The following is a 27,019-nucleotide window of genomic DNA, read 5'->3' as shown; positions in this document are numbered from 1 at the left end:
AGGGAAATAGAAATAAAGGAGGAAGAGGAGAAAAAGACAGCAAGGTTTAAGAAATACTGGCACCCTTGAGCTCCTACCATACCCTGGTGATTGGGGAGTTCTCCACTACCTCCCAGCATGCCCTAGCGCCCCTCACACAACATACATCATGCTTGAAAGAATCACTGGATGCAGGGGAACCTCCACTAAACCCCTAGGATAAACATGCCATCTAGGGTAGACAGGGAAAACAGAGACTGGCTACAGAACCAGGGCTGGTTCTTGATGGCTCCTTTGAATCCCCTGCCCTCTGTGGGTATCAAACAGAGAGCTCTTTAGGTACTGTGTTCTGTACCCTCTCCCCCTGCCTCATAATTGATAAATATTTCCTGGGTACTTAAAAGAATTGTCCTCCTCCTCCTTCTCCTCTTCCTCCTCCTCTTCCTCCTCCTCCTCCTCCTCCTCCTTCTCCTCCTTCTCCTCCTTCTCCTCCTTCTCCTTCTCCTCCTCCTTCTAGTTGTTTGCTTGTTTTTGTTTTGTTTGAGTTTTTGTTGTTGCTGTTGTTTTGGGTTTTTTTTTTCATTTTTGGTAGTAGTTTAGGGTTTGGGTTTTTTTTGTTGTTGTTTTTTAATTTTTGTTGTTGTTTATATGTTTGTTTGTTTGTTGACACAGGTTGTCCTGGAACTCATTCTGTATGCCAGACTGGCCTTGCACTCACCGAGATCCATCTGCCTCTGCCTCCCAAACGCTAGGATCAGAGGTGTGTGTCAACACTGCCTTCCGGGAACTTTCTTTTTAATGGGCAGCAGAAGCCAGAAAAAAAACAAACAAACAAACAAACAAACAAAAGAAAGAAAGAAAGAAAGAAAGAAAACCCAATTTGGCTGGTGGGGTTGCTTCTTAGAGAGCAGCCTGGAAACCTGCCGAGTGTTCTTGGCAGGAGGATGCCCCACAGGTACCCAGGCTGTGGGTGTAGGCTGATTTTTTTATATCCTTCCACCTCAGAGTATGCACGTGGATCCTAGAAGCCACAGAAGGCAGGAAGCTGAACGGGCTGCAGACCGGATAGGGCTGATCCAGGGCACCCATGTCATCCCTAATGTCCAGCCAAGCAAAGTCAGTATAGAGTTCAGAAGTGGCTTCTGCAGGCTGCATAGCCTGGAGCCACCAGAGCTGGGGTTTACAGCTTACATCCCTAGGTTCCCTCAAAATCTTCTCATTCCAGTGGGTACTGTAGGCTCACTCCACCCCCCCCTGCCTGAGGAGAAAGATAGTCAGGACTTCATAGGTCCTAGAGATGGCCCCTCGTAGGCTTGAGCTTGGTGATGTGCCTTAGGGGCAGCAATCTGAACAAATCTCATAACACTGAGTGTTTGGTCACAAATGGATATGTAGTACAACCAATTTAAACTTATCCCTGCCTAGTGTGCAGATAAATGAGACTTGGCTATGGTTATTTTATTTGGCTTTGACAACTACTGGAGCTCACCCCTAATCTACTCTTCTAACTGCTGGCCTGGCCACCTCCTCGGCAGTGTACCCCAGATACTTTCTGTTTCTCCTGGCCACATGCTTATGGTCCATCTCCTCTCATGGTGGCTTCCTCGTCTCCTCTCCTTCTTCCTTCTCTTCTTGGTCTCTCCTCTCTCCTTCTTCTCTACCCCCAACCAGGTAACTTGAAACCCACCCACCTCTAATCCCTCCAGTAATTGGCTGTAGCTAATTTTATTTAACCAATATTTTAAATTAAGGAAAAAAGTTTGCACAACAAAAGTTTGCAAACACGAGAATTCACTCATAGGTCTAAGAACTTTGGGTGCAGAATTTAGCATTACAATGCAGAGCAACAGACCAGACCTCAACCTCGATGTGCTCAAACGCACACACAAACACATGCATACATGCACACACATACACACACACACAAACACATACAAATACATGCACACTCACGCACACATGCACACACACACGCACGTGCACACATACACACATCTACACATTCACACTGTAATTGTCAGGCTCAGAGGCCTACCAGGAGATCACAGGTTCCTGACATCTTCTCATTACAGCTGGATACTGTATGCTAGCTGCTCTGGGCTCCACTGTCCACAGGTGGAGGGGTCCTGACCACCCACTGGCGAAGATAGCTTCGAGGGGGTCCTTCATCAGTCTCCACAGGGCTGCCACAGTCTGAACCTGCAAAGCCGCTGTCAAATGTGTCCATATCCAGACCAGGGGGTGAACCTGCTTCACTCTCAGGGCCCCCTCCTGGGGACCCAGTTCTCCAGAGTGGGCCCGCTGTCCAGTCCTCTTCCTTGGCAAATGGCAGCCTCAACCTGTCCAGTAGGCTGCCTGGGGAGCCTCCTAGCCTGAGGCCACTACCTGAGACACAGCCGCAAGATAGAAAAGCGTGGTCTGTGACCAGGAGCAGATCCTCTGCATTAGGGCCAGACTCTTGGCCGACATCCAGGTTCACGGCTGGATAGCCATCATCCTCATAGCTACAGGGCCAGACACACAGGCCCTCTGCATCCCCCACAGTCACTGTGTCAATGGACACCAGACCATATGGCCGGTCTCCCTCCTCAGTGTAGGCTGAAACCCCTTGGCCAGCTGCCGAGGGGATGATGCACCAGTGACCAGGCTCAGACACTCCATCACACTCCGGCTGTTCTTCCAGCCCCGGCAGCCCTGGGAACTTCTTCCCCTTGGCTGGATATGATGACAGCTGTAAGACTGATGTTGTTAAGGGACTCTGTGACACTAGCTCCACACTGGAGGCTGTGAAAGGGGTATTAACCCATTTCTATGAGAAAGAAACACACAGTCACTGGCTGGGATCGTCGAGGTTGGGTGTGAACAGATACAGCCAAAGACAGGTAGACACAGGAACACAGAGACAAGCCAGAGATGGGGAAAGCCGAGGAACAAGAAAACAGCACACACGCTCGTACACACACACACACACACACAGAGAGAGAGAGACAGAGACAGAGACAGAGGACCATGTTGTCTGTGAACCCCTGCCCAGTGGGTTCCCAATACTGTCCTTTTTCAGAGTCTGTGTCCCCACCCTCAGTAAAGACTGAGTGTCCTCTGTCTCATATTCACACTAGTTACTAGTGCCCAACCAAGGAACAGCTGGGTGCTGGGACCAAGATCCTAAGGTCTCGAGGATGTGTGCAGGGAGGGCCTGAAGTCTAAGTGTCCTAGCCTCTACTCTGTCTCTTGACACTTCTAGTTGTGCTTGTGTGTCCACACTAGAGTAAACATTCAGCCAGGAGTGAGCCCTGCTCACAACTGTGTCCTCAGTACCTGGCACATAGTAGGTGTACCATAAATATTTATAGATGGAATGAATTAGTAACAAGCCACGTAGAAAGGCCTTTGGGGATGCTGGACTGGAGACAGCAGCCCTGCCGGGATACTGCTTATGATAAGAGAGACTATTGCATTGGCAGAGATCACCCTGTAGAGTAAGACCCCTGTTCTGAAAATGTCCCCTCAAAAAAAAAAACCTCAGAACCACTACAGTCCCCTACACGTCACTCCTTAGATGCGTAGCCTTGAGCTAGACCCTTACCCTCTCTGTGTCGCTTCACACATCTACAGAAAGGACCCAGTGTCTTGAGGATTAAGTCAGGTGATGTTTGTTTGTTGACAGTGCTTGTCATACAAGATTAACAGCAACAGCACACAGCAGGCAGCAGTGCTGACCTTCAGGGGTAAGGAAAAGGATGTGTGCCCTGCTCTGAAATGCCCACTGGCCACTCTGAGCCTAGATCCTCTCCTAGAGACCGAGGGTTGCTGGGAACCCACAGCAGGAGCTCCTTTTAAGGTAAGGCTGCAGGCCAGGTGCACAGCAGGTGTCCCTTAGGTGCCCTACATCTCTGACCTCCATGGTGTGCTCCAGGATCCCTATCCTGATACCACATGCTCTCTTCAGTGCCTCCTGCCCTGTTGGGTTTGCACAGCAGGGCTGGCAGACACTCTGAAATGACAATAGTGGCAGCTGTACTTGGGATGCGTTGTGGGGTAGGACAGGTCCTTCTCAGGCAGGATTTGGTCCCCATCACAGAACAAGGTCACATAGGAAACCCCAGGCAACCAGCTCATGGTTCCAGAGCCACCCGGTTTGCCCACTTTCACTATAACTCTAAGCTGGAAACACATCATGATGTGTAAGTCTGAGAACAACCCCACACCTTGTAAAGCAGGGAAACCGAGGACTGGTTCTAGGTCTGGTTGGGCCTGAGTGCTCTGGGCTCACAGAGTGGTCTTGGGGTTAGGGTGAGGGTTGGTAGGGTTCTCCTAAAGAGCAAACAATCCAGAGGGTGCATCTAAGGTGGCTCACCTTGAAGTTCCCGCTGTGCTCCCTGTACAGGGGCTGGAAGAAACTTTCAGGGGTGGGCACTGGTGCCCATACCTTCTTCCATAGCCTGCAAAGAAAGGGAGTGGGCAAAGCCCCTATAGCAGCAAGTAGGAAGTCTGGCCTTTCTCCCGCAGAAGCAACAACTTCTACTGCCAGGCACCCTTCTGCTCACCCATCAGTAAAGCGGAAACGACAGTCACCCTCACCCCCAGGCTTCCTGCAGATGTTCAAGTTCCTGCCTCTGCCATCTACTGTGGCCTGGGCACATGCTACCTGTTGGGGCCTCGACTTCCTCCTCGTCCACCATGATGGGTTGGGACTGAGAGAGGCCTAGGCTGTCACCATCAGCTGTGACGACCACCCTGATAACTCCCTTACAGATCCTCTGTGCCCATCTTTGAGCATCTCATTGGAGGGAAGACAATCAGCAGTGTGTACAGAGGCCCACTCTGTCACTTATCAAAGGACTCTGCACATAGCCTGCCACGGCCCTCTCAATGGCACCCAGAGCAGTGGCTTTGTATGTAAAGCAGATCGCAGCACCCCACCCCCCAGCTGAAATGGAGGGTGGGGGAAGGAATGGATGATTATCCCCTCAGCCTCAAAGTTCATTCCCTGGACAAAGTCACAACCAAAGTCACCACAAAGAACACAAGGTTTCTACCCCATCTTCGCCACTACATAGTTGTGTGACTTTGGACAAGTAGCTTGACTGCTCTGTGCTTCAGTTTTCCCCATTTGAAGAGTTAGCGTGTCTGGAGTGTGCCAAGCTCACAGGGCAGCCATGGACCTGGGGCGGAAGTTCTGCACAATGTCTAGCACATGGAACACACACTATTCATTAGTGTAAGTGCTCTCACCAAGTCCCCTGACCAGAGTAGGTCTTGGTTGGAGAGGCTGTGACCCAGGCTGACCCCTTCTCTGCCTCCCTGAGCCCCTGGCCTCACCTCCAAAGTGGGTGGATCTTCAGACCCATGAAAACCAGGACAAGGATCAAGACAGCCGGGAGCAGCAGCATGTGAGGGTCCCAGCCTGCCTCGGGCTCTGCACAGAGAGCAAACCGTGGGTCCAACAGAAAAGTCTCCCAGAAGTACATGGGTGGGTGTGCTGGAGATGGTGGGGTGGGGTGGAGGGCTGGAAGGAAGCTGGGTTCTGATCCTTCCCTCCCTTTGGAGTTCGGGTGTGAAATGACCCCTCTACCAAAGGCTTCTGTGTCAGAGGTATGGTCCCAGCCTGGGATGCTACTGGAAGGTAGTGGGACATTTCAAGGTCAGGGTCTAGTGGGAGGAGGTTAGGCCATTAGAGACACACTGAAAGGATATTGGCATCCCAGCCCTTTCTCCATCTTTATGTCCTGACCACCATGATGTAAGCTCCCACAATGCAAAAGGGCTTTGCAATCATGAACCAGACCTTCTGAAACCATAAGCTAAAACACCCCTTTACTCTATTAAATTGATCAAATCAGGTATTTTATTCTTATTCCAGTTAAGTGTTATCATCTCTCCAAGCCTTAGTTTCCTCTTCTATAAAATGGGGCAATGGCTTTCTCTTCAGAGTTAGGAGTCAAATGCACCACCAGAAGAAGTAGCTCCCCTCACAGTGATGAGTGGTTGCAACTGGGGATGTATAACTGAGCACAAACCCCCCAGCCATGCTGGGAATCTCAGGGCTTGCGAAGCAACAGGACAAGATTTAGTACCAGGAGTAGGGTGTCCTAACCACATCACACTTACCCTGAGCCTGGGTCTGAAAAATGACAGGGTCACTCCACTCGCTCCAGGTCCCCCTGAATGAAGTGCCTGGCTGAGGTGCTGCCCGCACCTGCAGCTGGTAGCTAGAATCTTTGTGGAACTCTTCTGGGAGAAGAGAGACGTTTCTTGAGTCCACTGAGATCAGCTTGGTCACCGGCCTCTGCCAGGACATAAGGAACAGGACACTCTTTAGTCACTTGGGTCATCAGTAGAGCACAGAGTCCTTCCACTGGGGTCACACAAGGCAGGCCCCACAAGGAACAAACATCTCTGACTAGAGCTACCTAGAAAAAGAGCTTCCTCTCTATGGCAATAACTTGACCACCAACCATCAATGTCTTGGGAGGCAACCATGGACACCCCTACATATCCTTAACTAGAAGCTTCACAGTGAGCCCCTGTCTCAAATGACATGGGACATACTTAACAGTGAACCTATACATGTGTCCCTGGGAACATTCTAGATGATGCCCTTTATGGAAGTCTTCAACCAGGACCATTTTAGCTCTGCCTAAACAGTGAGTCATTCTGGAAACTTCCAGCTGTGCACTCTTAAGTAGCCTTCACATTCAAAGTAAGTGGATGCTCCCAAACTTGCCCCACTGTAACTGAGGTGGACCATAGAGAAGGAGTCAAGGTGGAGACGTAGTGAGGGGTTCCCTGGCCCAGGGAGAAGGAAGGAGAGGATTGCATGCTGGGAGGGAATGCTAAGCCCTGTTCCTTGTGTCACTATGCTGGGACCTGCCTGTATGGATACCCCTGTAGCTCCCACCCCAAAGCCCTGCCACCTCACCACAGCATAGGGGTCTCTGAGGTTCCGATACTGCAGCTCATACTGTAGCTTGCCCCTCAGCACGTAGTTGGAGGGTTCTTCATAAACTGAGTCCCAGGAGATATCATATCGTCCTGAGAAGGTCACGGTCACATTCAAGGGAGAAGCTGGCTTGACTTGGAGGAAGACCCAGAAAGATGAAGCAGAGTAAGAATCTGTGGGCAGCAGAGTCCCTTCTGACAGTCCCCAAAGGCCACAGGATGACTTTGTACAAAGCTCTCCCTGGCCACAGCCCCTGTTTACTTGGATGAAATCTAGTCACTTCAGGTAACTGAAACAGTGACCCAGGACTGGGGATAGAGGGGAAGGAAAGAACAACTCCCAGGCTTAAAGGAAGAGTCAGGACTCAGGCCCAGCCCAGCCCAGCTGGGGACAGGCATACAGACCAAGATCCTCTGTACTTTCTTTGTAGAAAGAAAGAGAAAAGCAAAATGGCAAAATCTGGAAATCCAGATGGCTGAGGGAAGTTTCTTAAGGTTTAATATTAGTACCTAATGTAGAAAATTCCTGAGCAAGGTGCCCACAGGATTCTGTTGCTTTCAATTTCTCTCCTAAAGAAGGGGCCCCATACCACACAGAGATGCATACATGTAAACATATAATATTCATATGTGTATATGTGTATACAGATACACAGACTGCCATGCACCAAAGCTGCTGCCAGCCCCAGATCCCTTCTTTGCCCAGCCTAAGCTCTGTGGACAGCTACAGCCAGGTCCATCCTGGGGCCTTCCTAACCTTAGGCCCCTCCCATCTAGCTGGGAGGATTCCGTGTTAGCTGACTGGTGCTCATACTAAGAGCAAAATCCTAGGGGATCATGTATAAAGGGTATTTACAAGGTAAACCTTGTTCAGGGTCGGACAGAGAGGGAGGGCTGAGTGGGGTCCTGCCCTATACCTTTCCAAGCTTCTAATGTCCCTCGTGGGCATTTAGCCTAAATCCCATATCAAAGAGTCACACCCGAGTTAAGAGCCGGGCATCTCAAAAGGACAGGCCAAAGACAGTAGATTTCAGCGGAATTAGAAAGATGGCTTCAGGGCTTGCTCTGAAGTCAGAGAAAGATCCTAGGTCTCCGTCTGCTTCGGACTCATGGTACTCACTGCTCTCGGCCAGGACAAAGCTGCCACACTCTTGGGAGTTGTTGCCAGACTGGTCCATCATGTTAACAATGAAAACTTCATCAGACATGAATTGAGACAAGCGCATGTGGCACGTGTACCATGTATGCGTGGTGTTGTGGCCAGACCTGTGCAGGCTGCAGGAGGTTTCCTTGTCCTGAAGTTCCTCGTATTCATCTTGCCTTGAAGGACAGAGTCGACAGTCATGGCTGGGGACAGTGGAGCTCAGTGCTCAGGGAAGGACAGTAATTCAAGGCGTGAGGCTGAGAGGGGCTGGAGGTAGGGCTGAGAGTCATGGTCCAAGCAGCCCCTCTCCCAGGGACAGTCCCCTCCCTACAACATCCGGCATGCTCTGAGTCCAGCCAGACACAGCTTGCATACTTCAGAGGACCAGACGCTCACTATCTTGCCTGGGGCAGCGGCTCTCAGCTTTGGGAATTTGGGCCTGAACCTGTCCCCCTGTCTCAAGCAGGTTTTCCCTCCTTTCTGCCCTCCACTACTGAATACTCACAGCTCTGTGCTTAGAGGTGAGTAAAGCTTGGCTCTCTGCTCTGACAGATCTTCAGGGACACTGGCCAGGTGGGGCAATGGGAAATGCTTTGGCTTTTTAAGTCTCACTGGGCAAAAAAGGATGGGTTTTAGAGTATATATAGAAGTCCACGGATGTTTTGTTTTCTTCCTTCCTGAACATGACCACCCACCCTCCAGGACCAATTCAGATCTGCCACCTAACTTAGTCCTTCACTGAATTTCCCGTAACACAAACCTTGTTGAACAACCTTCTCCAAGCGTGCCTCCAGCCTGGAGCACTGTAACGGCTGTCTGAAGGTACTGCTCCCTCCTCCACTATCCCTGAGCTTCATCAGTCTAGCAGCTAGAGGGGCCTTCAAAGCTCGCTGCCACCGGCTGCCCTTCCCCATACAGCACAGACGGCTCCTGCGCAGTTACTGACTTCCGTGTCTATTATTTTCCCTCACTCTGGCGTATTCTGCTCAGGACCCAGGGAGCTGGCACCGTGAGCAGCGTTTGCTTCCCCATGACCTTTGCACGTGCTATGCTTGCTGCCGTGGACAGCCCGGCCAGCCCAGCTGAGCATCCCTGCCTCCCCACCCTGCAGTATTGAGTCTTGTTTTCATCCTCGGCCCCCTACTTTGTTTAAAGTGGATGAACGTCTGAAGGACAAGGGGTCTCCATCCTCAAACACCGTTCGGGATCGTGAGCACACTGGCTCTGAGAATTTGAGCCGATGACTGAGCTCCACTGAACATCAGTGTCTTCCACTGGAACACGGTAGCAATAATTTCAAGATTATTCATGGTGAGAACACAATGCCTACTCAGTGCTTAGAAGGTCACTGGGAACTGGCCATCCTAGGGCTGCTAACCCAGGAAGGTCTACAAGGGAAAGCAAGTCAGACTACAGCCTCCCGTTTGTGTGTTCCAAGTGAGTTCTGTGAGCTTGCTCCTCTGTAAGGCAGGGACCTGGCTCACAGCTCACAGTCTCAGTGACTGACGTTTGCTGATGGAAGGGGCGGACCCTTGTTTGTAGCTAAGCTTCCTGCTGAGCATGCCCCTGGTTGGCTCAGCAGGCAGCCCCTCCACATCCTGCCATCCTCTCAGAGCAGCTCCTCAGGGCCTGGAGGCGTGGCTACTCACCAGGTGAGACTGAGTATGCTGGGGCTGAGGCTCCGTGACTCCAGGATGCAGGTGATGGTCCAGAGGTAGTCAGTGTAGCAGGTTAGGTCCACGCAGCTCCAGGCTGGAGGGATAACAGAGAGGACCTTGCGGGTGAGACACAGTAGAAAGGCTTGGCAGGTTGTGTGAGGCTGAGGGCAAGCTTGGGCAGAGTCACAGGCTCTTCTAATGTGGAACTGGGCCCCATATTTGGTTCCAAGACCACTGTCCCTCATAAGGTAAGACACTCTAAACCCACTATAGGCAGAGAACAGAGAAATCCACGAGGTCAGGGTGAGTGGCACAGGGTCATGAACTCAAAGCCTTGTCTGGAAGGGAAGGGGTTAAGGAAGACGGGGGGGGGGGAAGAGTGGATAAGCAGTTTGCAGAAAAGTTGACTTTGCCACTGCTGATGACAGCATGGCTACCAAGATGAATGCTGCAGCAGGCACTGGGCTGGAAGAACCACCTCTCCCCCTCCCTCTCTCGACCCCCTCCCTCTCCCCCACCGCTTCCCCCACCCTCTCCTCTCCCCATCCTCTCTCCTTCCTCTCCCCTCCCTCTCCCCTCCCCTCCCCTGTCCCCCACCACCCCAGCCATTTGTTTCCTTTACAAATGACAGGTACAGCAGGCATGGGGTACATCCGCTTTCTCAAGCATTTGGGGAACAGAGGCAGGTGGATTCCTAATTTAAGACCCGTCTGGGCTACATACCCAGATCCTGTCTCAAAGGGAAAGGAAAAGTAACTAATTATAAAATCAAAATAACACAGAATTACCATAGCAGCAAGCTGAGGTGGTAAGATTACAACTGCATACCAAAACCTTGTCTCAAAACCTCAAAAATGAATGAATGAATGAATGAATGAACTAACAGCAGCACAACAGGTACCTGGGGCCCTGGTAAAATTACAAGGTGTGTGCCCCATTAAATGCTCGGGCCACAGAACTGTGAGGAGGTGGGGCCTCCAAAGTAATAGAGTTGCCAGGTCAAGCTCCTAAGGGGTCTAGTGGTGTTAAGAATGGCTGGACGGACCAGCCTCCTTTCTGCCCACATCCTGCCTCCCACCGTGAAAGCAAGAGGCTCAGCACCACACTGGAACTAGATGCTGAGCTTTGCCAGGCGTAGGACTTCCTGCGCTGAGCACCCAGCCCCAGGACTGTAGAAGATATACGTTTGACCCCATGTGTGGGCTCCTGCACACGCATGTGCACATGCAAGTTGGAGAGAGGTCTTTCTCAATCTTTCTCAACTTTGTTTATTGAGATAGGCTCTCGTGCCCAGCCTGGAGCTCACTGATTTAGCTAAGCAGCCTGGCCAGCATGCCCTGGGGATCTGCCTCCACCTCCTCAATGCAGGGATAACAGGTATTCTCAGCTGCACACTGTCCCTTCCATGGGTCCTGATGCTGGAATGACAAGCACATCACCAAAGCCATCCCCCTGCCAAGGCATCTGCTCCTTACATTTTGTCTTAGTGCCATGGGACAGAGGCAGACCTAAGAGTCAGGCAGTCACACACAGGTGGCCACACGGTCTGTGTCCTCCCTAAACCTCTGTCTCTCCACTGATGGCAACACAGCCAGACCCCACAGGAGGAGCAGGAAATGATGTTCTAGTCTCAGTGACAAGCGCCTGATACCCAGCCCCCACCCCCTTCTCCCCGATACGGGAATAATTGGGGTTTCCAGACCAGGCAGGGTGTCTCAAACAGAAAAGGAAATCAAGAGACACGCCTGTTTCCTATGGGAACTAAAGTACTGGATATTTCGGTAAAAACCCAGAGCAAAGTTGCTGAGTCTGCAGAGAGTCAAGTTCCCTCACCTCAGGGCAGCCAGAACAGCCTCTCATCTCCTAGCTCTTGAGGTGGAGCACTCCTGGACTCCTGGCTGTGGAGGAGAATGCCCTAAACAGGACTCTTGGCCTGCAGTTCTGACATCTTTCCTCAGAGACTGCCAACGGAATTCTGGCTTCTCTATCTCCACCTCCCTTCTCCTCCAGCCTACTGGGGGTTCATGACCCAAGTGAGAATCTTGCACAAAGAGGAATGGAGGTTAGACCAAGAGCAGGACTTCCTTCCCATGATGGCAGAGAGCCTTGCTGTTTACTGGAGCTCTTGGGCTCCATGGGTTCTGGTCAACGGAAAATGAGGCATTCAGCTTTGGTGTCAAACAGACAGAGGCTATGGATTGTGGGTCGTTGGCCAGCAGTCATGACCAGGAGCCTACAACACCATGTGGGCCCTGCTGACCTTTGTGGGAGGAGATGGTCCCCACCTGTCCTGCAGTCATGGTGCTGAGACTTACCTCCATGGAGAATCAGCAGGAGTATGGGAGCAGCCAGGCCCCGTGGCATGCTGTGGCCCAGACCTGCAAGAAAAGTGTGTGGTATATGCGGTGAACCAGCTGGGGCCGTGTTCTGAGTGGCTTCCCCACCCAGGGTCTGTCCCCACCACATCAAAAGAACTCATCCAAAGCTCACAAAGAAGACCCTTGTTGAATACTAAAGATGAGGTTAGCCCATGGGGGAGCCAGAGAGTATTCTACAGTGGCACACTAGGAAAGCCAGGGCACCAAACAAAGTTGCTGAGAGCCCCTCACTGGCTGAGATGGACAAGAGCCCCTGTAGCATCAATGGGATAATGATGCTGTGGACAGAAGGCTAACCATAGGTGGACACCAGGCTCCTCCTGCCCTTTGCCTATAGAAGTGCTAGCTCCATCTGCTCGGGAGCCTCATTCGGCCAGCTCCTCCAGTATGAAGCAAGGATTACAATAAGTCTACATTTCATTTCCAGTTCCCCAACAACAGCAACATTGAGTCGCCCACTAGACCATCATCAAAGAAGCAGTGTAAAGGACCAAGGTTCACATGGCCAGCTGTGTGGCTCCAGGCCAGCCTCTTGCTATCTCTGGGCCTCATAAAATTAAGCAATAAAGGCCTGTGTAGAGCTTTGTGATAGTTCAAGTGGTGTGCAGAGAAAGCTGGGTGTAGGCTCTGATACACACCGTGTGCAGGGCTGACTGAGCTAGGACAGAGTCCAGAAGGTTCTGGAACAGAACAACAAGAGTAGTGCTCTTGTGCCCAAGGGGCTTCCAAAATGCTTCACTTTCAAAATTACTTATTTATTGTTTTTCTATAAATGGCCTTAAACACTTTATTCCAACCCCGTTCTAAAAATTAATGCTCACGGTTGTACACTTTTTCCACAGGGGTGTATTTCCCCCTTTTCCATCCGTCTCCTCTTGAGACAGTCTTCACTATGTAACCAAGACTGGTCATGACCTTTTGAACTTCCTGCTTCAGCCCTGTAACTGTTGTAATTATAGTCATTACTAAAACATAAGCATTAGAATAAAACATTATGGAAAATGTCAGCTCAACCTGCTTTGAGTAACACTGACATTGGGTGGCCCCTGCCTTCATAAGCTCCGTGGTATGGTTTGTGTCCCCCACAAACTTTGTGTGTTAGAAACCTAACACCCAGATCATACTTTAATAGAACGAAGGGAATCAGGATTATCGGAGGTCATGAGGGCAGAGCCTGTGATGGCATGAGTGAGTTTTAAATAGATCATGGTGGGAACGGAAATTGGTGTTCTGACATTTGCCTAATCATATGTGAGTCCCTGGTTTCTGCCCCTGCACTGAAAACGAAAGGCAAGCAAGGAGGAGGATATGGAAGGAAAGGAAGGAAGAGCGGTCCAAGCTGGTACATCAACTGTGCTCCCTGTACAGCTCTGATGCTGTGATGGTGCCGTGTCCTTGGGCTCCCCAGATGCCAGACCCTCAGCTGAATAAACGTCCTTCTCATTTCCCAGTGTCGAGTGTTTTGTTGCAGCATCAGACTGAGCAAAGCCCCCTCCCCCACCCCTGATATTACACTCTGAAGAGGTGAGTTCTAACCATAGGAGGCTTGCTCCAAGCCTGTTCCTCTCTAAGGCGTCAAACCTGTGACAGAAGCCCCAGCAGAGCAGAACTCTGTGTCACATCTTAGCCAGAGGGAAAATAGAACTCCTTCTGTCCTTTGTCAAGAGCCTCTTCTCTTCCACTCCATACCACAGCTCTCCACAACCCACAGGGAGACATCAGCTGCCCTGCCTGCCTGACCTGGCAGCCCTCCTCACAGCGTGCTCCCTAAACTGCAGCCCCTCTGCATGGTCCACAGACGAGGCCAAGTCCTGCCACAGGGACCAGATAGGGCAAGACACAAGCTCAGGGAAGCAAGTGGCAGACAGCCTGGCCTCATCTCTAGATTCCTGATACTGATCTTTTCTGGGAGCCTACCAGAAACCTGCAGCCACCTTCCTTGGTCATCTCTTAGAGACATACCTTGGCTCATGGTTTCAGGAGGTTCAGCCTGTCCCAGGGGTGGTGGAATGATGATACGAGTTCTTGACAGAGGCAGTTCCCATCATGATGGCCCACAAAGAAGGGAGCAAGGCAGAAAACAGGGTGATCATCACCCTCAAAGGCCCATCCCCAGAGACCTACTTCCTTCATCCAGGCTCCACCCCCAAACATAGGAACAAGCGTTGAACCTATAGGAGACACTTCAGATTCAAGCAGGGACACATTAAGAACATGAATCAGGTTATATCTGATGCCCATATGTAAAGTTTTCATTTACATGAGCCCAAAGACCCCTCCCCCCCATGCTGTGTTAGTTATATTTCTGTATGTTTTTTCCCCGGCATAGCAAAGTGGAGGAGGGGCTCAGCATTCAGCTAATCTCTGATCTCAACAGGCCTTAGTTGCCATCTCTGAAATGGATACATTCTACCCCTGAACCTCAGAGCTAAGAGCAGCCCGTGGGGAGCCAGGTGTCAGGTGTAAGCCACACCCACTCCTGCACGCCAGCAACATTCTCCTTTCTTTGCTTTCTTTCTGGTGCTGTGATAAACACCATGACCAAAAGCAACTTGTGGAGAAAGGGTTTATGTCAGTTTATAACTCTCGGGTCACATGCCGTCACTGAGAGAAGTTAGGGCAGGAACTTGGAGGCAGGAGCTGATGCAGAGGCCATGGAGGAGTGCTGCTTACTGGCTTGCTCCCCCATGGCTTGCCCGGCCTGCTTTCTTTTATAACTCAGAACCACCTGCTTAGGAGTAACACTACTCATGGTGGCCTGGGCCCTGTCACATCAATCATTAATAAAATATCCTGTAGGCTGCCTACAGTCAATCTGATGGAGGCCTTCTCTAAATTGAGGTTTTCTCTTTCCAAATGACTCTAGCTGTGTCAAGTTGACAAAACCTAAGCAGCACAGTCACGCTATCCCAAACACTGAGTCCTCTCCCTGAACCACTGTCCTTCCTATCCTAACATGCTGCCTTTGTGGTACATCTGCTCCAGACAGCTGGGCTAGAATGGCAGCTGTGGAACCTCTGCCATTCACTTATCACCTTCAGGGTTTTCATGGCGCACTCTCTGCTTACTATCTTTAACTCGCTGACCATTGTTTTACTCTAATAAACTTGTGTCAAAAGAAAATAGCGTGTTATTAGCATCGACAGGTAACCAGGATGAAGACAAGAGGCAGTGGGGCAGCATGCTGGGTAAAGACACCATGGAGCTGGCACAGCCTCAGCTCAAACTCAGGCTCTGTGCTCTCAAAGGGCTAGCTTTACTGTTCTGAGTCCCAGATCCTCATCTGTAAGTATCAATGATAAAGGTACCATTCTGTCAGAACCCTTGGGAAATTTACTTGGTGCTTATAAACACCTGTAACAGTTGTAGGCGCAGGGTAGATGTTACACATTGTGTGTGTGTGTGTGTGTACACGCACGCACGCATAAGGAGGTCAGATGACAACCGCCAAGAGTTGGTTCTCTCCTTCCATTGTGTGGGTCCCAGATACTGAACTCAGATCATCCAGCTAAGCACTTCTACCAACTGAACCATCTCATGGGCCCACATAAAAGCTTCTTAAGGAAATCACAACCAACTTGCTGAAAAACTAGTCCACCACCATGAGATATAACCACTGACAGAAAAAAAAAAAAAAAACAGTCATGCCACCTTCCTGATATTCCAAGAGTTGGGGTCAGTCCCCTCTGCTTATCTTTAAAAGCGGGGCCCAGAAGTATCAGAAGTGTTGAAGATGGGCAAGCACCAACTGGAGAGGCTGGCACCCAGCATAGACAGCTCTTTCACACTCTTGCTCTGGGATCTGAGGATGTACTTAGGGCTCCTGCACCAAGGGAACAGTGACATCGGTGTTTAAGTTGTTCCTGTCACTCCTTTCCCCATACTCTTGGCACCCAAAGGGGTCTTCTGGTCATGCTGGGCACTTTACCCTGACTTCTTTACTGGGATGCACACGAGGCTCGTAAGAAGCTCCAAGAGCTTCTGCAAACCCTTCACAGTGGGAAGCAGAGGGCCTGAAGTCTGCTACATCCCATCTGTGTGTCCTTGGGCAAATTACCTAGCCTCTCTGATTCTGTGTTCTCTGCTATTAGTGCAGGTCAAAGGCCTTTGCTGAAGTCGGTTGTGAATGCTGAATGCATTATTGCATGGGGACGTATCCGAGTGTTTATCAGGCCCCAGGACTGGGGTTGGGATAAAGCAGACTAGCTAACCACATTTCAGGAACTCGTAGGGAAGTGGAGAAGGTTAGTGGGAGCAAATGAAGGCCCCAGAGAACTCTAAGAACCTAACCTCTCAGGAGAAAAGAAATGCAAATAAAACCACACTGCTTACCATGCACATTTTATCAGATTGGCTAGAAACTCATTCAGAGTCTGAGACACAGGAACTGTCATTCATGGCCAGGGAAAGATGATGATACATGTGGTCTGGAAAATAGTTTTGTGTGACCTAATGAACGTAGACAGCAACTTCCCTCAGGACCAGCCACACCATGCTCACACTCACCAGTGTAGAAGCTTAGAATCAGCTGTCCTAAGCAGATGCTGTGTGTCTATTAGAAGGAAATGAAAAGTCTATCTGGAAAGCATCAGCTTTATTCAGAGGCTCCACGTCTTCATTCACAGCTCCTGGAGTTCCGTTACAGTGATAGGGGAGCTATACACAGAGCCAGGACCAACAAGGCCAAGCACGGGGCAGTAGCACAGCAGTGATTCAGTGTCTGCATGTTTACAATCACTGCAGTTGTCCTGGTTAAGACTTCCAGAGTAACCTCCAGCCTGGAGTAATGGCACACACCTTTAATCTTAGCCCCAGGGAAGCAGAGGCAGATGGATCTCTGTGAGTTCGAGGCCACCCAAGGTTACATAGTGAGACCCATTCTTAGAAAAATAAATAAAAAAGAGTTCTTAGAGGGAGGGTATAGCTCTGTTATACAGCATGGGCTTGAAGTGTGAAGGCTCTGATGACTGGAGGGGGGGAAGGGAGGGAAGGGAGGGAGAGAAGGAAGGGGAGGGAGAAAGGGAGGGATAATTCTTGTTCTATTTTAAAAGTGAAATTCTGAATTTATAAGCAATGATGAGAATGATTTTACGACAGATTAGAAACATCAGAAGAGGATTTGTGAGGTGCAGGTTGCTCAGCAGAAAGCAGTCAGAGGAAGAAATGTTTCAATATACAGAAAACAGCAAAAGACATAGCATAGCACTGTAAGAAAGACTGGTCACTCATGCACACTCACTGCTCAAGAACCAGGAGCACAGGTCCTCATACTCACAAAACTCTGACACACACATACACACATACACACACACACACCACCCCTTTCATAAGCAGAATTGCTATTATATGCATCACTTTCCCTTTTTTTAGGGGTAACCTTTGTGTAGTTAGCTGTTTTTGAAACAGGACTCGCCTGATCAGATTAATGAACATGGTGGAAGGTATGCCTGTGGGGAGCTGGGAGGTGTTTGCAGAGGCTGTGGGGCCCTGAGGTTCGGAGCTACCGAGACCCCCCCACCCCACCTGTGGGTTTAGGATAAGAGACATTGTTGCTACACGGGACAAAGTAGGAGGTGTCATGGAGAGAGTCAGATAAGGGGATTGTGTCTTAGGAAGTCTATTTTGCCCTGTCCCCTCCCTGCATTCTCTGTCTGTCCCTTTTCTCTGCTTCCTGGCCACCATGCCATGAACTACTCTGTTCTTTGGGACCCTCCACATCATGATGGACTGATGCCTCTGCACCTGCAAGCCCAAATAAGCCTTCCCCCCCCACACACAACAAATTGTTTCTGCCAGATCCCTAGAAAAACTATACTTAAAAATTAAAGACAAAGATTAAAGGTACCACACACCTTTAATCCCAGCACTCAGCGGGCAGAGGCAGACAGATCTCTTAGTTCAAGGCCAGCCTGGTCTATGGAACAAGTTCCAGGACAGTCAGGTCTACACAGAAAAACTCTTTATTAAATAACAACAACAACAACAACAACAACAAAGGGACAGTGTAAGTATCACAGAGGAAAAATCATTTACCTTCAAAGAGGGCATAATATGACTGACGGCTGACTTACACAGAAACAAAGAAGATAGGAAGCAATTGAATAAAAGCCTTAAAGGCTGAAAATTTTAAATTTAAATGTATAATTTTATATCTAACAAAATATCCTTTAAGAGCTCTCAGAGAAGCGCAACATTATATAAAGGAGCAACAAGCAAGATAATAGAAAACATAGAGAAATGTTTTTTTAAAGATGGGAGGTATTGTTATATACCCCAGGATGGCCCGAGTCCTGTACAGCCGGGACTGCAGGCACTCACTACCAGCCTCTGAGAGTAACAGCCATGTTCAAGAGTTTAACATCTAAAAAGGGAAAATGGAACAAGAATAGATGAAACCAAAAATCTAAAAGACAAAAATAACAAGACAGTTGTTTTCACAGACTTAATCCCAAACACATGAGTACTTCGATTAACTGCAAATGAATTAGCCTGGAAGGTAAACCGAGCATGACGTCAACCATCGACATGAAAAGAGAGTAAAGTCACAGTTCCATCTTTCACATGAGTGAAATGCAAAGGTCCTAATGAGAAGCTCACAGTCAGATATGCCGATATAAAAGTAGTTGACGCTGTCTTCATGTCACTTACGTCAATATAGATGACAGGTTTGACAGTCTTTTTTATGTCATTTACAGAAGAAAGGGCTTTTATCTGAATATTTAAATAGGTTCAGAAAACGTATTTAATGGATTAAGATATTCATTCATGGTTTTGAAAGCTCATCAAAAAATAAAATTCCTCGATTCCAGAAACAGAGGAATGTTCTTTACTCTGATAACGGCACACAAATAATCGGTATGCACAGCAAGCAGTGTCCTTAATGGCCAAATTACTCAGTGTATTTTTTTTCTTGAGTTATAACCTTGCTACATTCCTAAAATGGCCACAACCTCCCAATCCCCCTGCCTCAGTCTCTTGAGTGCTGAGATTACAGAGGTGTGCCAACATGCCCAACTCAAATATTGAAATATTCTCTCTGAAGATAGGAAAAAACTCAAGAACATCTATTATGATAACAGTTCTATTCAACACAGCAAGGTAGCAACAAAAGCCTCATAAAGGCTAGAAAACTAATGTCTGAAACAGTATAGAGACTGTGTCCCTAGAGAGGTCCAAGACAGGCTACAGAAATCATCACAATATAATAAAGGCACACATGAAAGCCCACAGGAAAACAAATAAGCTTACTCTGAGATTGGAAACAAGGCAAGGACTCATGCTTGCCACTTCTGTTCAACTGAAGACTTTCTGTTCTGCCAGAAGTCTTTAACAGAGCAATTAGGCAAGAAGATAAATAAAGGACACACAAAAAGAAAGAAGTAAAGTTATCTCTGTTTGCAGATAACATGATCTTATATGTAGAAAATCTTAAAGATTCCACACCCAAAAAAGTTAGATTGAACTTAGCTCTGTGCCCTGGGCTGTGAGGCTGGCCACTCAGCATTTTGGAGATGGACACAGGAGTATCAGGAGTCGCAGGTCATCCTAGGCTGCAAAGTAAGTTTGAGGCCAGCCTGGGACAAACCAAAAAGAAAATCAAAGAAATGACCCTGGGGAGGGTCACATCCTCATGTGTCAGGATCAGACTGGTCTCCTATCTTAACTACACTCAGGAATGAGCTGGAGATGGCTGGAGACCTAAAACTATAGCTGTCCCAGGAGAGAGCACAGGTGACCAAACAAAACCAGACAAACTTCAAGCAGCTAGAGAGGAATGCTCCCCCAACCAGATGTCAGGCAAGCGCTTAGGACCCAGCATATAAAAAAGAACACTGCAACTCAGTAACTGCATCCTGAAGGGCCTCATGTTAAAACAGACTAGGGCCTTTTCTCCAAAGGAGCTTACAATGGCCAGCAAGCACAAGGATACATCTCAGTATCATTGAAATGAAAACTGAAGCCCCAATAAGGAGTTACTTTACACCAGACACAAAGACCACTGTCGAAAACTAGAATAAAGTGACACATATTGGTGAAGGTGTGGAGAAGCTGCAACACGTCTCTATATTTGGTAGGGTTATACAAGGATGAAAAAATGTAATTAAAAGTAGAAATAGCAGGTATATATCCAAAATAGGTTAAAGTGACAGCTCAGTGATGTGTTTTCACACTTCTGTTTACTGCCCAGAGATTTATAATAAACAACATGTGTAAGCAGTCTTAGTCCATTCACAGACAAAATGTGCTGTAAGCACAAAAGGAATGTTATTCAGCCTCTTTGAAAAGAAGGAACTCCTGTCATATGTTGCAATGTGGATGAAACTTGAAGACGTCATGCTAAGAAGAGAAATAAAAGAGCCACAGGAAGGCAAATGCTGCCTGGCTCCACTCCATCTCAGAAACGGAGCAGACTGGAAAGGAGAAACAGGGCATTGCTGTTTGAGTGATCTAGAACTTTGCTCAAGCAGCATGGAGGAAGGCTAGAACTCTGCTGCTTATCATGTTGGTCTGGAACAGCATTGTGCTGTCTTAAGGTGGTGACAGTAGAGAGGTGGTAGACAGCTCATTCAGTAAGGTGCCTGCTGCCCAAGCATGGGACTTGCATTTGAAACCCCATCCCAATGGAGAGGCTGGGTGAGGCAATGCATACTCCCAGCGCTGGGGAGGCTGAGACAGGAGGATCCATGGAGCCCACCAGCCAACCAGTCTAGCCAAACAAGGGAGTTCTGTGTTTAGTTCTTAAATCATAAGGTGGAGAGTGATTGACGAAGAAAGCAAGGGTGATCTCTAGCCTTCAGAAACACACGCAGAGCTGAGGACCGAACCCAGGGCCTTGCACTTGCTCGGCAAGCACTCTATCACTGAGCTAAATACCCAACTCCAAGACTACTATCTCAAAACAGTAGGAAAGGGAGGTGTGGTGGCACATGCCTTTAATACCAGTACCAGGGAGGCAGAGGCAGGAGAATCTCTATGAGTTCACGGCTAGTCTGGTCTATGTGGCAAACTCCAGGATAGTCAGGGTCACATAGAGAGGTCCTGTCTCAATCAAAGAAACAAAAAGTCAAAACAACAACAAAGACGGCATAATCACTCAGAAAAAGTAACTTTTAATCCCTACTTCACATAGGGCATAAAAGCCAGTTCCTGGGGCCGGGGCCATAGTTCAAGAACAGAGAACTTGTCTGGCATGCATGAGGCCCTAGCTTCAATCACTCCACCCTGTCAGAAGATAAAAATTAATTTAGGACATACTATAGGCTTGATAAGAAAGTAAAATAATAAATCATCCAGAAAAAAAAGTGAGATGATGCTCTCCTGGCCTTGGTATCAGACACACTTCCTAACTTCTAACTCAGGAACAAAAGGGAAAGAAAAAAAGAGGGATGTGTTGGATTTCATTAAGAAGTTTTGTCCGTCAGGAGGGGAGATGAGGTGGCTCCCTGAGCACAGTGCTTGCTGAACAAGTGTAAGGCCCCGAGTTCAGATCCTCAGCGTCCACCTAAGTAAGAGCCAGCAGTGGGACTACACATCGGCAACCCAGTGTTGGGAGACAGAGGGCCCAGGCCCTGTGGTGAGCTCCAGGTTCAGTGAGAGACCCTGTCTCAACAAACAAGATGGAGAGTAATGGAGGAAGACCCTCTGCAGGGACCTCTGCTCTCCACACGTGCGTGCACACCGCCCAGCACACCTGATACACAAAAGAGAAAAGACAATTCTGAGTGCAGAGAAGAACGCGCAGTCAGTCCTTGTTACGGTTTCTCTTTGGGGTCCACATGGAGTAGAGGCATGAGCTGATGTGGCTGCTTTAAAAAATGTGCCACCTGGGTCTCAGCACCTCTACTGCAAGGTTCTATGACGAGGAGCAATGTCACCTTGTGGATCTAACCAGACCTATCCAAGCGTATCCACACGATACATTCTACCTATCTCCCTGGAAGACCATGAGTTCCCCACCCTGCCCCTACTAATGATCAAGGAGTGAATCTACTTGACCCATCCAGACTATGCTCACCTCAGGATAGACTAGGTGGGAGCCACAGGGTTGAAGGTGAAAAACTGAGAAGCTTTTGAAAGTAAAATGTCCCTCTCTTACCCGGACAGAGAAGAAATGAGGCAGGCACAGAGGGACTCCCCAGAAGAGCCACGCACAAGAGCCAGCATGTCACCAGAAGGAGAAGTGTATCTGTTAAGGGACTTCCCGAGGGGGAACCAGAAGGGAGGGCTTCTAGATCCCCCAGGCACGAACCATCCCACCTGCTGACACTCTTCATGGGCCTTGGCCTCTGGCTGCATCCTCCAGCCCTTTCTCCCTCCACATCATTCCGACAGCCCCGCCTAGACTGCTGGGAGAAGCCTAATGCCCATCCCCTTTTGCTCCCTCCCTGCTCCCTCTGGGCTCCAGGCACACCAGACTGCCACAGAGGCTTTGAGCTTTGCGTTTGCCTTCACCTGGCTTCCACCCCTCACACCTGGTCTTTCAGCCATGGGAACTTTCTGTGCTCCCTGGCTGACTGTCAGCCTCCTACTGGGTCTTCAAACTCAAGTTCAAATGTCAAGGCTGTCTTTGATCTCTCCGTGGAGGGTGAGTCACATCTTCCTTTAGGGTCTGTCCCTACACCACAGCCCATAGCTCCGCATGTTTCCATTCACCTTCTAAACAGCGGCCCGCCAGGTTCCATAGGTGCTCAGCTCCTGCTGAGCCCCCTGTGGCTGAGCACTGCCTCGCATACAGTAGGCGCACACAGGTTGCACAAATGATAAAATGACAAGGACCCCTTTCCTTGGTAATGAATCCATGCATCCTGTGCACTTCAGAGTTAAGTGGCTCTCTTTGGTTCCTGTTTCTTAAATTCAGTGAGCCGAGACACTGAAGGCTTCTCAGTTTCTGCAGGAGAATGTTCCCTATCTCAGGACCTGGGCACAGGTAGCTGTTCTGCCCAAACTCTCCCCTAGTTTCTCTGCATCCTGGTCCTCAGAGTTCAACATCACCCTCCAGGAGACTGTCCATTTCATTTGAAGTGGGTCCACTCTGTGGTCCCTTACATAGGGACGGTGATCTGTCTTGTCTTTATGACCCATCACTGTCTGGGAGAATCAGGTCCCAGAGGTCGATAAATCACCAGCTGTGTTCACCGAAACATCCTGCAATGGGTGCAGAATGCATTGCTAATGAGAGGGCTGATGAATGAGGTTCCCGTGGATGGAACAGCCACTGAGCAGTCCCTGGAGACTCAGGTTTCCCAACAGCTTTGTCGCTATCCCCAGGAGGCACCCTCTCCACATCCTGGGCAATCCCAGCTCCAAGGGAGCTAGATTGGACTAGTCTGCTAGAGAGGACTGTCCTCAGAGTAGTGACATGAGGTGGCATGTTCAGAGATGGCACACTGCAGGTTCTCAGCTGAGCAGTTTCTAAGTGGATGAATGAGACTAGCAGGCCTGGGCCAGAAGAATGCTCTAACTCTCACTGGCCAAGGGCATCTTTCTGCTCAACTCTACACATCTGTTCAGCTGCTGTGTGCAAGGAGCAAGGAGGCAGGTGCTGCTGCACTGCAGCCGCGTGCAGGCACAGTGTGCAGGAGCACTGCAGCTGCGTGCAGGCACAGTGTGCAGGAGCATTGCAGCTCTATGTAGGCACAGTGTGCAGGAGCACTGCAGCTGTGTGCTTCCTGGTGCCTTGTTTTCCTCTGTATGGTGGTTTGGGTTACAGCTGAAGAAATCAGACTCATGGCTTAGTGGGGTGGCAGCTAAACATGAAGAAGGACCTGCCCCCCATGTCTAGGTATCTGCAGTCTCCATGGGCCAGAACCTCCTCTATCCTAGACAACCTCCATAGCAACAGCAGCCCCATCCTGCCTGTGCAAACTCCTTTTGCCCAGGTTTGCAGCCTCTCTCCAGGGCTCCCAGAAAAGGGCTGTTTTGAAGCATAGCTGCTTGAAGCTACAGCAGAAAGTTGGGGACAAGCCAGCACTTGCCTGATTACCATCACCCCACCCCAGCCCAGCCCCACCCTGTTCTCAGCAGCCCACCCTGGCCTAACTGAAGCATGAGCCTTTAATCAGCACTGGAAAGAATGGGAGACTACAGTCTTGGTTGTCACACCAAACCTACTTAGCAGATCAAGAAACAAATGCCCAGAGAGGCCCAGAGCCCCATGGGTGGGTAGTCACTCAGTGGAGAAGTCTGTGGCTTGAGAGGGAGCCAGAGCACGCGGCCTGCACTTGCCCCTCCTCCTGGGGACAGTTCTAGTGTTTTGATCCTCCCCGGGGACCTTAGGTACAGATGTCCTTAAGGGGCCCTGGCCAGGGAATATTCTCAGGTTGGTTCAGAAGTTCCAAGTTTACTCAGAGCTCATGTTTGAGTTGTCATGAAAAGTCCCTTCGTCCTGAGCTAGAGTGGTGGGGGAAGGGAGGTGACACCTGCAAGCTACAGGCTGTGGGTGGGGCCTCTCCCAGCATCCTCCTACTTCATGTTTCTGGGGGTATAGACCAGCTTTTGAAGAAAAGGCTGCCAGGGTGAGACCACCTTCCTCAGGGCTTCATTCTCTTCCCCTCTAAGTGGCTCTCTGGGTGGCCCCTGAAAACCACCTTTTCTTTCTGAATCTCAGCATCCTCATCTGCAAGTGAAGCAGCACCATCAGAGCCACTGTGGGACAGGATGGTGGTGCACGCCTGTAATCCCGGCCTTCAGGAGGCTGAGGCAGGAGAATCACAGATTTGAGCCAGCTTGGGTTGCATGGAGAGATCTCACAAACTGTCATTAGTCAGCAGCAGCAAGCTCAACACCCAATATTTAAAGAAAACCATCTGTTGCCCCTGCCTTAGTCATGAGAGAGTCCCTGCAACCCTTCCCCTGCCGAGGACATTAACCGGCTATGTCTGCCCCCACACCCTATGCACAGAGGCCTGTGGAAACGAGAGACAATGCCTCCTCCTTGCTTTGGAAGAAAGCACACCATGACTTCTCATGCCTACCTGAGGCTGCTAGGCCCTGGTAAGGAAATCACTTCCCCAGCAGGTAGTCTGCCTGCCTCTCTTCCATCTTCCTCACTACTCTTCTTTCTGGAAGCCCCTACCTCACAGTGCCAGAAACCCTTTATGGCACCAACAATTGTCTCTCTCTCTCAAGCCAAAGAAGCCTGAAGTGGCCAGTAGAGGTGGGAACGTTTGAGGCCTTGAGGAAGGGACCAATCTCCCCTGTCAGTCAGGGATTCTATCATTCTGTCTGTGAGGTCCACTGAGGACTGGACACTAGGCCCCAGGGCAGGGCTACTGCAGAAAACACCCCACTGTGTGGATCGTGTGGCTAAGTGGCATCTGAGGAACGAATTTAGGCAGTCTTCTAGGGCTGTGAGTTTTCCTATGGGACAGCATCCTGCCATACAGGCTGGGTTCCAACTTCTGCTCTGATTCTCTCCATCACTCTTAACCCAAGGCAGGCGGCTTGTCCCCACAGAGCCCACCTTGTATTGCCATCTATGCCCTGAGCTACATGGAGTCATTGGCCTCACCTGGACTCTGAGGATTCTAGGAAGTCCCCGAGTACCTACAATTCTGCAAATAGGGCTGTTCTAGCCTTCCCTGTATTCTTGGTGGTTCTCAGTGGTTAGCCCTTCTCCTCCACAGGTCAAGGGGGTCTGGGGGTGGGAGCTCCTGAAATCAGTCTTGGCACTCTGATGTCTTGGAGTTCTCATAAACGGTCTCACAAAGATAGAGCCATCTCAATCCCCATTTTACAGATGGAGGAAGTGAGGACCCAGGAGACTCAAAGAAGCAGAGAGGCTTGCCCCGGTTCACCAGCTAGACTTAGAAAGGCTACCATGTGCTCTAACTGCCTCAGAGAGCAGGAACTACTTGTGACCCTCTAATGTCTCTATGACCCCTTCTGTGGTCCCCTTGACAAGTCCTAATCACAGACAGTATCTCCCATGCCATTAACCTATCTGCCATCTTCTCCTTCTCCATCGTACCATACTAGACCTCCAAGCTCCCCTCTCCTCCCATAGAAGAGGTATTACCTCTTATCATCTGACCCATGCCCTGGATTTGGGTGGTAACACCTGGTTGGACTGCCCACCTTGCCATATCATGACAAGTCCCATAAGGAAGGTTCCGCTTCCCCTGTGGAGCCAGGTTTCCTGGAAGTAGGCACCCCACCTGCCTGGAAGGATTAGATGGAGTTAAAGTATCTAATCCTAAACCATACTGACTGGTAGTATCTGATGTTCTCCCTACAGAACACCCCCCTGGAAGCTTCCCAACGCCCTGCCTACTGCCTATCACTGCCTGGCAGAATCTCTACCATCCAGAGTCCTGCTTCTTTCTCCCTACCACTTTTTGCAGGCAGCTTTCCACAGGCAAGGGATCATGCTAGCTATGATCCTGCCTCCATAACCCTCCAACATTCTGCAAGCACACACCAAGAACCCCAGTCATTCTTAGCTGAACAAGGAACTCCAGCCCTGACCTTCCCAGACTAACTGCATAGTGTTCTATGCCTGTGTCCCACCGTAGTGTTATGCAAAAGACAGAAAAGGACCCCAGGCTTACCGGAGAACCAGGGCTAGAATCTACTTACCTACTCCTTCAGAATCTTCCTCAGAAAGCCATTCCTCAGACTAGGGCAATCAGGTAGGCTCCTGGGTGTGAGAGTCACAGCAGGACTCTAGAAGAGTCACCACTGAGATAGTCCTGAGGCTGAGGATCAGCCGGGCAGCTGGGAAGAGCCTACACAGAGAGAGACAGTAGGGCTGGGGCAGTCAGATAGAGACAGGGCACTGCTGGGGCAGGGGCTGAGGCCAGCTGGCTGCCCCAGGGATGGACAGACTTGCGGTCAGACAGGCAAGTGACCACGAGGCACACCACAGGAGAAGTGGGCAGACAGCTGTGCTCGGCTGAAGCACAGGGCCCCCAGCAGAG

General features: G+C 49.7%; 1 protein-coding gene across 8 annotated transcripts; it reads right to left on the bottom strand.

The window, feature by feature from the left end:
• Window positions 1-1,688: 1,688 nt before the first annotated feature.
• On the bottom strand, window positions 1,689-27,019 carry Il21r (interleukin 21 receptor). 8 transcript variants are annotated; one of them, XM_028764188.1, is made up of 12 exons: window positions 16,608-16,960; window positions 16,434-16,528; window positions 14,064-14,125; window positions 12,923-13,045; window positions 12,039-12,101; window positions 9,715-9,817; window positions 8,042-8,241; window positions 6,902-7,056; window positions 6,091-6,268; window positions 5,302-5,398; window positions 4,337-4,421; window positions 1,689-2,788 (listed from the first exon to the last, which is right to left on the bottom strand). In XM_028764188.1, exons 3-12 carry the CDS (start codon window positions 14,071-14,073, stop codon window positions 2,066-2,068), a joined length of 1,737 nt encoding a protein of 578 aa, XP_028620021.1. In that variant the 5' UTR covers window positions 14,074-14,125; window positions 16,434-16,528; window positions 16,608-16,960; the 3' UTR covers window positions 1,689-2,065. The 8 variants fall into 8 exon arrangements, with proteins under 8 accessions (XP_028620021.1, XP_028620022.1, XP_028620020.1 ...); XM_028764189.1 differs by lacking the exons at window positions 16,434-16,528; window positions 16,608-16,960 and adding an exon at window positions 26,679-27,019; XM_028764187.1 differs by having other exon boundaries at window positions 16,434-16,960.

Source organism: Grammomys surdaster, unplaced genomic scaffold (assembly GCF_004785775.1).
Source record: "Grammomys surdaster isolate TR1022 unplaced genomic scaffold, NIH_TR_1.0 142, whole genome shotgun sequence".
In the NCBI taxonomy this organism is placed as follows: domain Eukaryota; kingdom Metazoa; phylum Chordata; class Mammalia; order Rodentia; family Muridae; genus Grammomys; species Grammomys surdaster.
The sequence above is the reverse complement of the archived record's forward strand: the minus strand, read 5'-3'. Positions and strand labels throughout refer to the sequence as shown.

Bases quoted from the DNA above. Each gene is read 5' to 3' on its own strand.
- Il21r (XM_028764186.1), bottom strand. From the start codon at position 13,157: ATGAAGGCAGGGGCCACCCAATGTCAGTGTTACTCAAAGCAGGTTGAG. The intron at 5,399-6,090 runs GTAAGTGTGATG...CTCTCTGTGCAG, and splicing joins TTTTCAGACCCAGGCTCAGG to AGCCCGAGGCAGGCTGGGAC. The intron at 2,789-4,336 runs GTGAGCCACCTT...TCTTTCTCATAG, and splicing joins AGCACAGCGGGAACTTCAAG to AAATGGGTTAATACCCCTTT.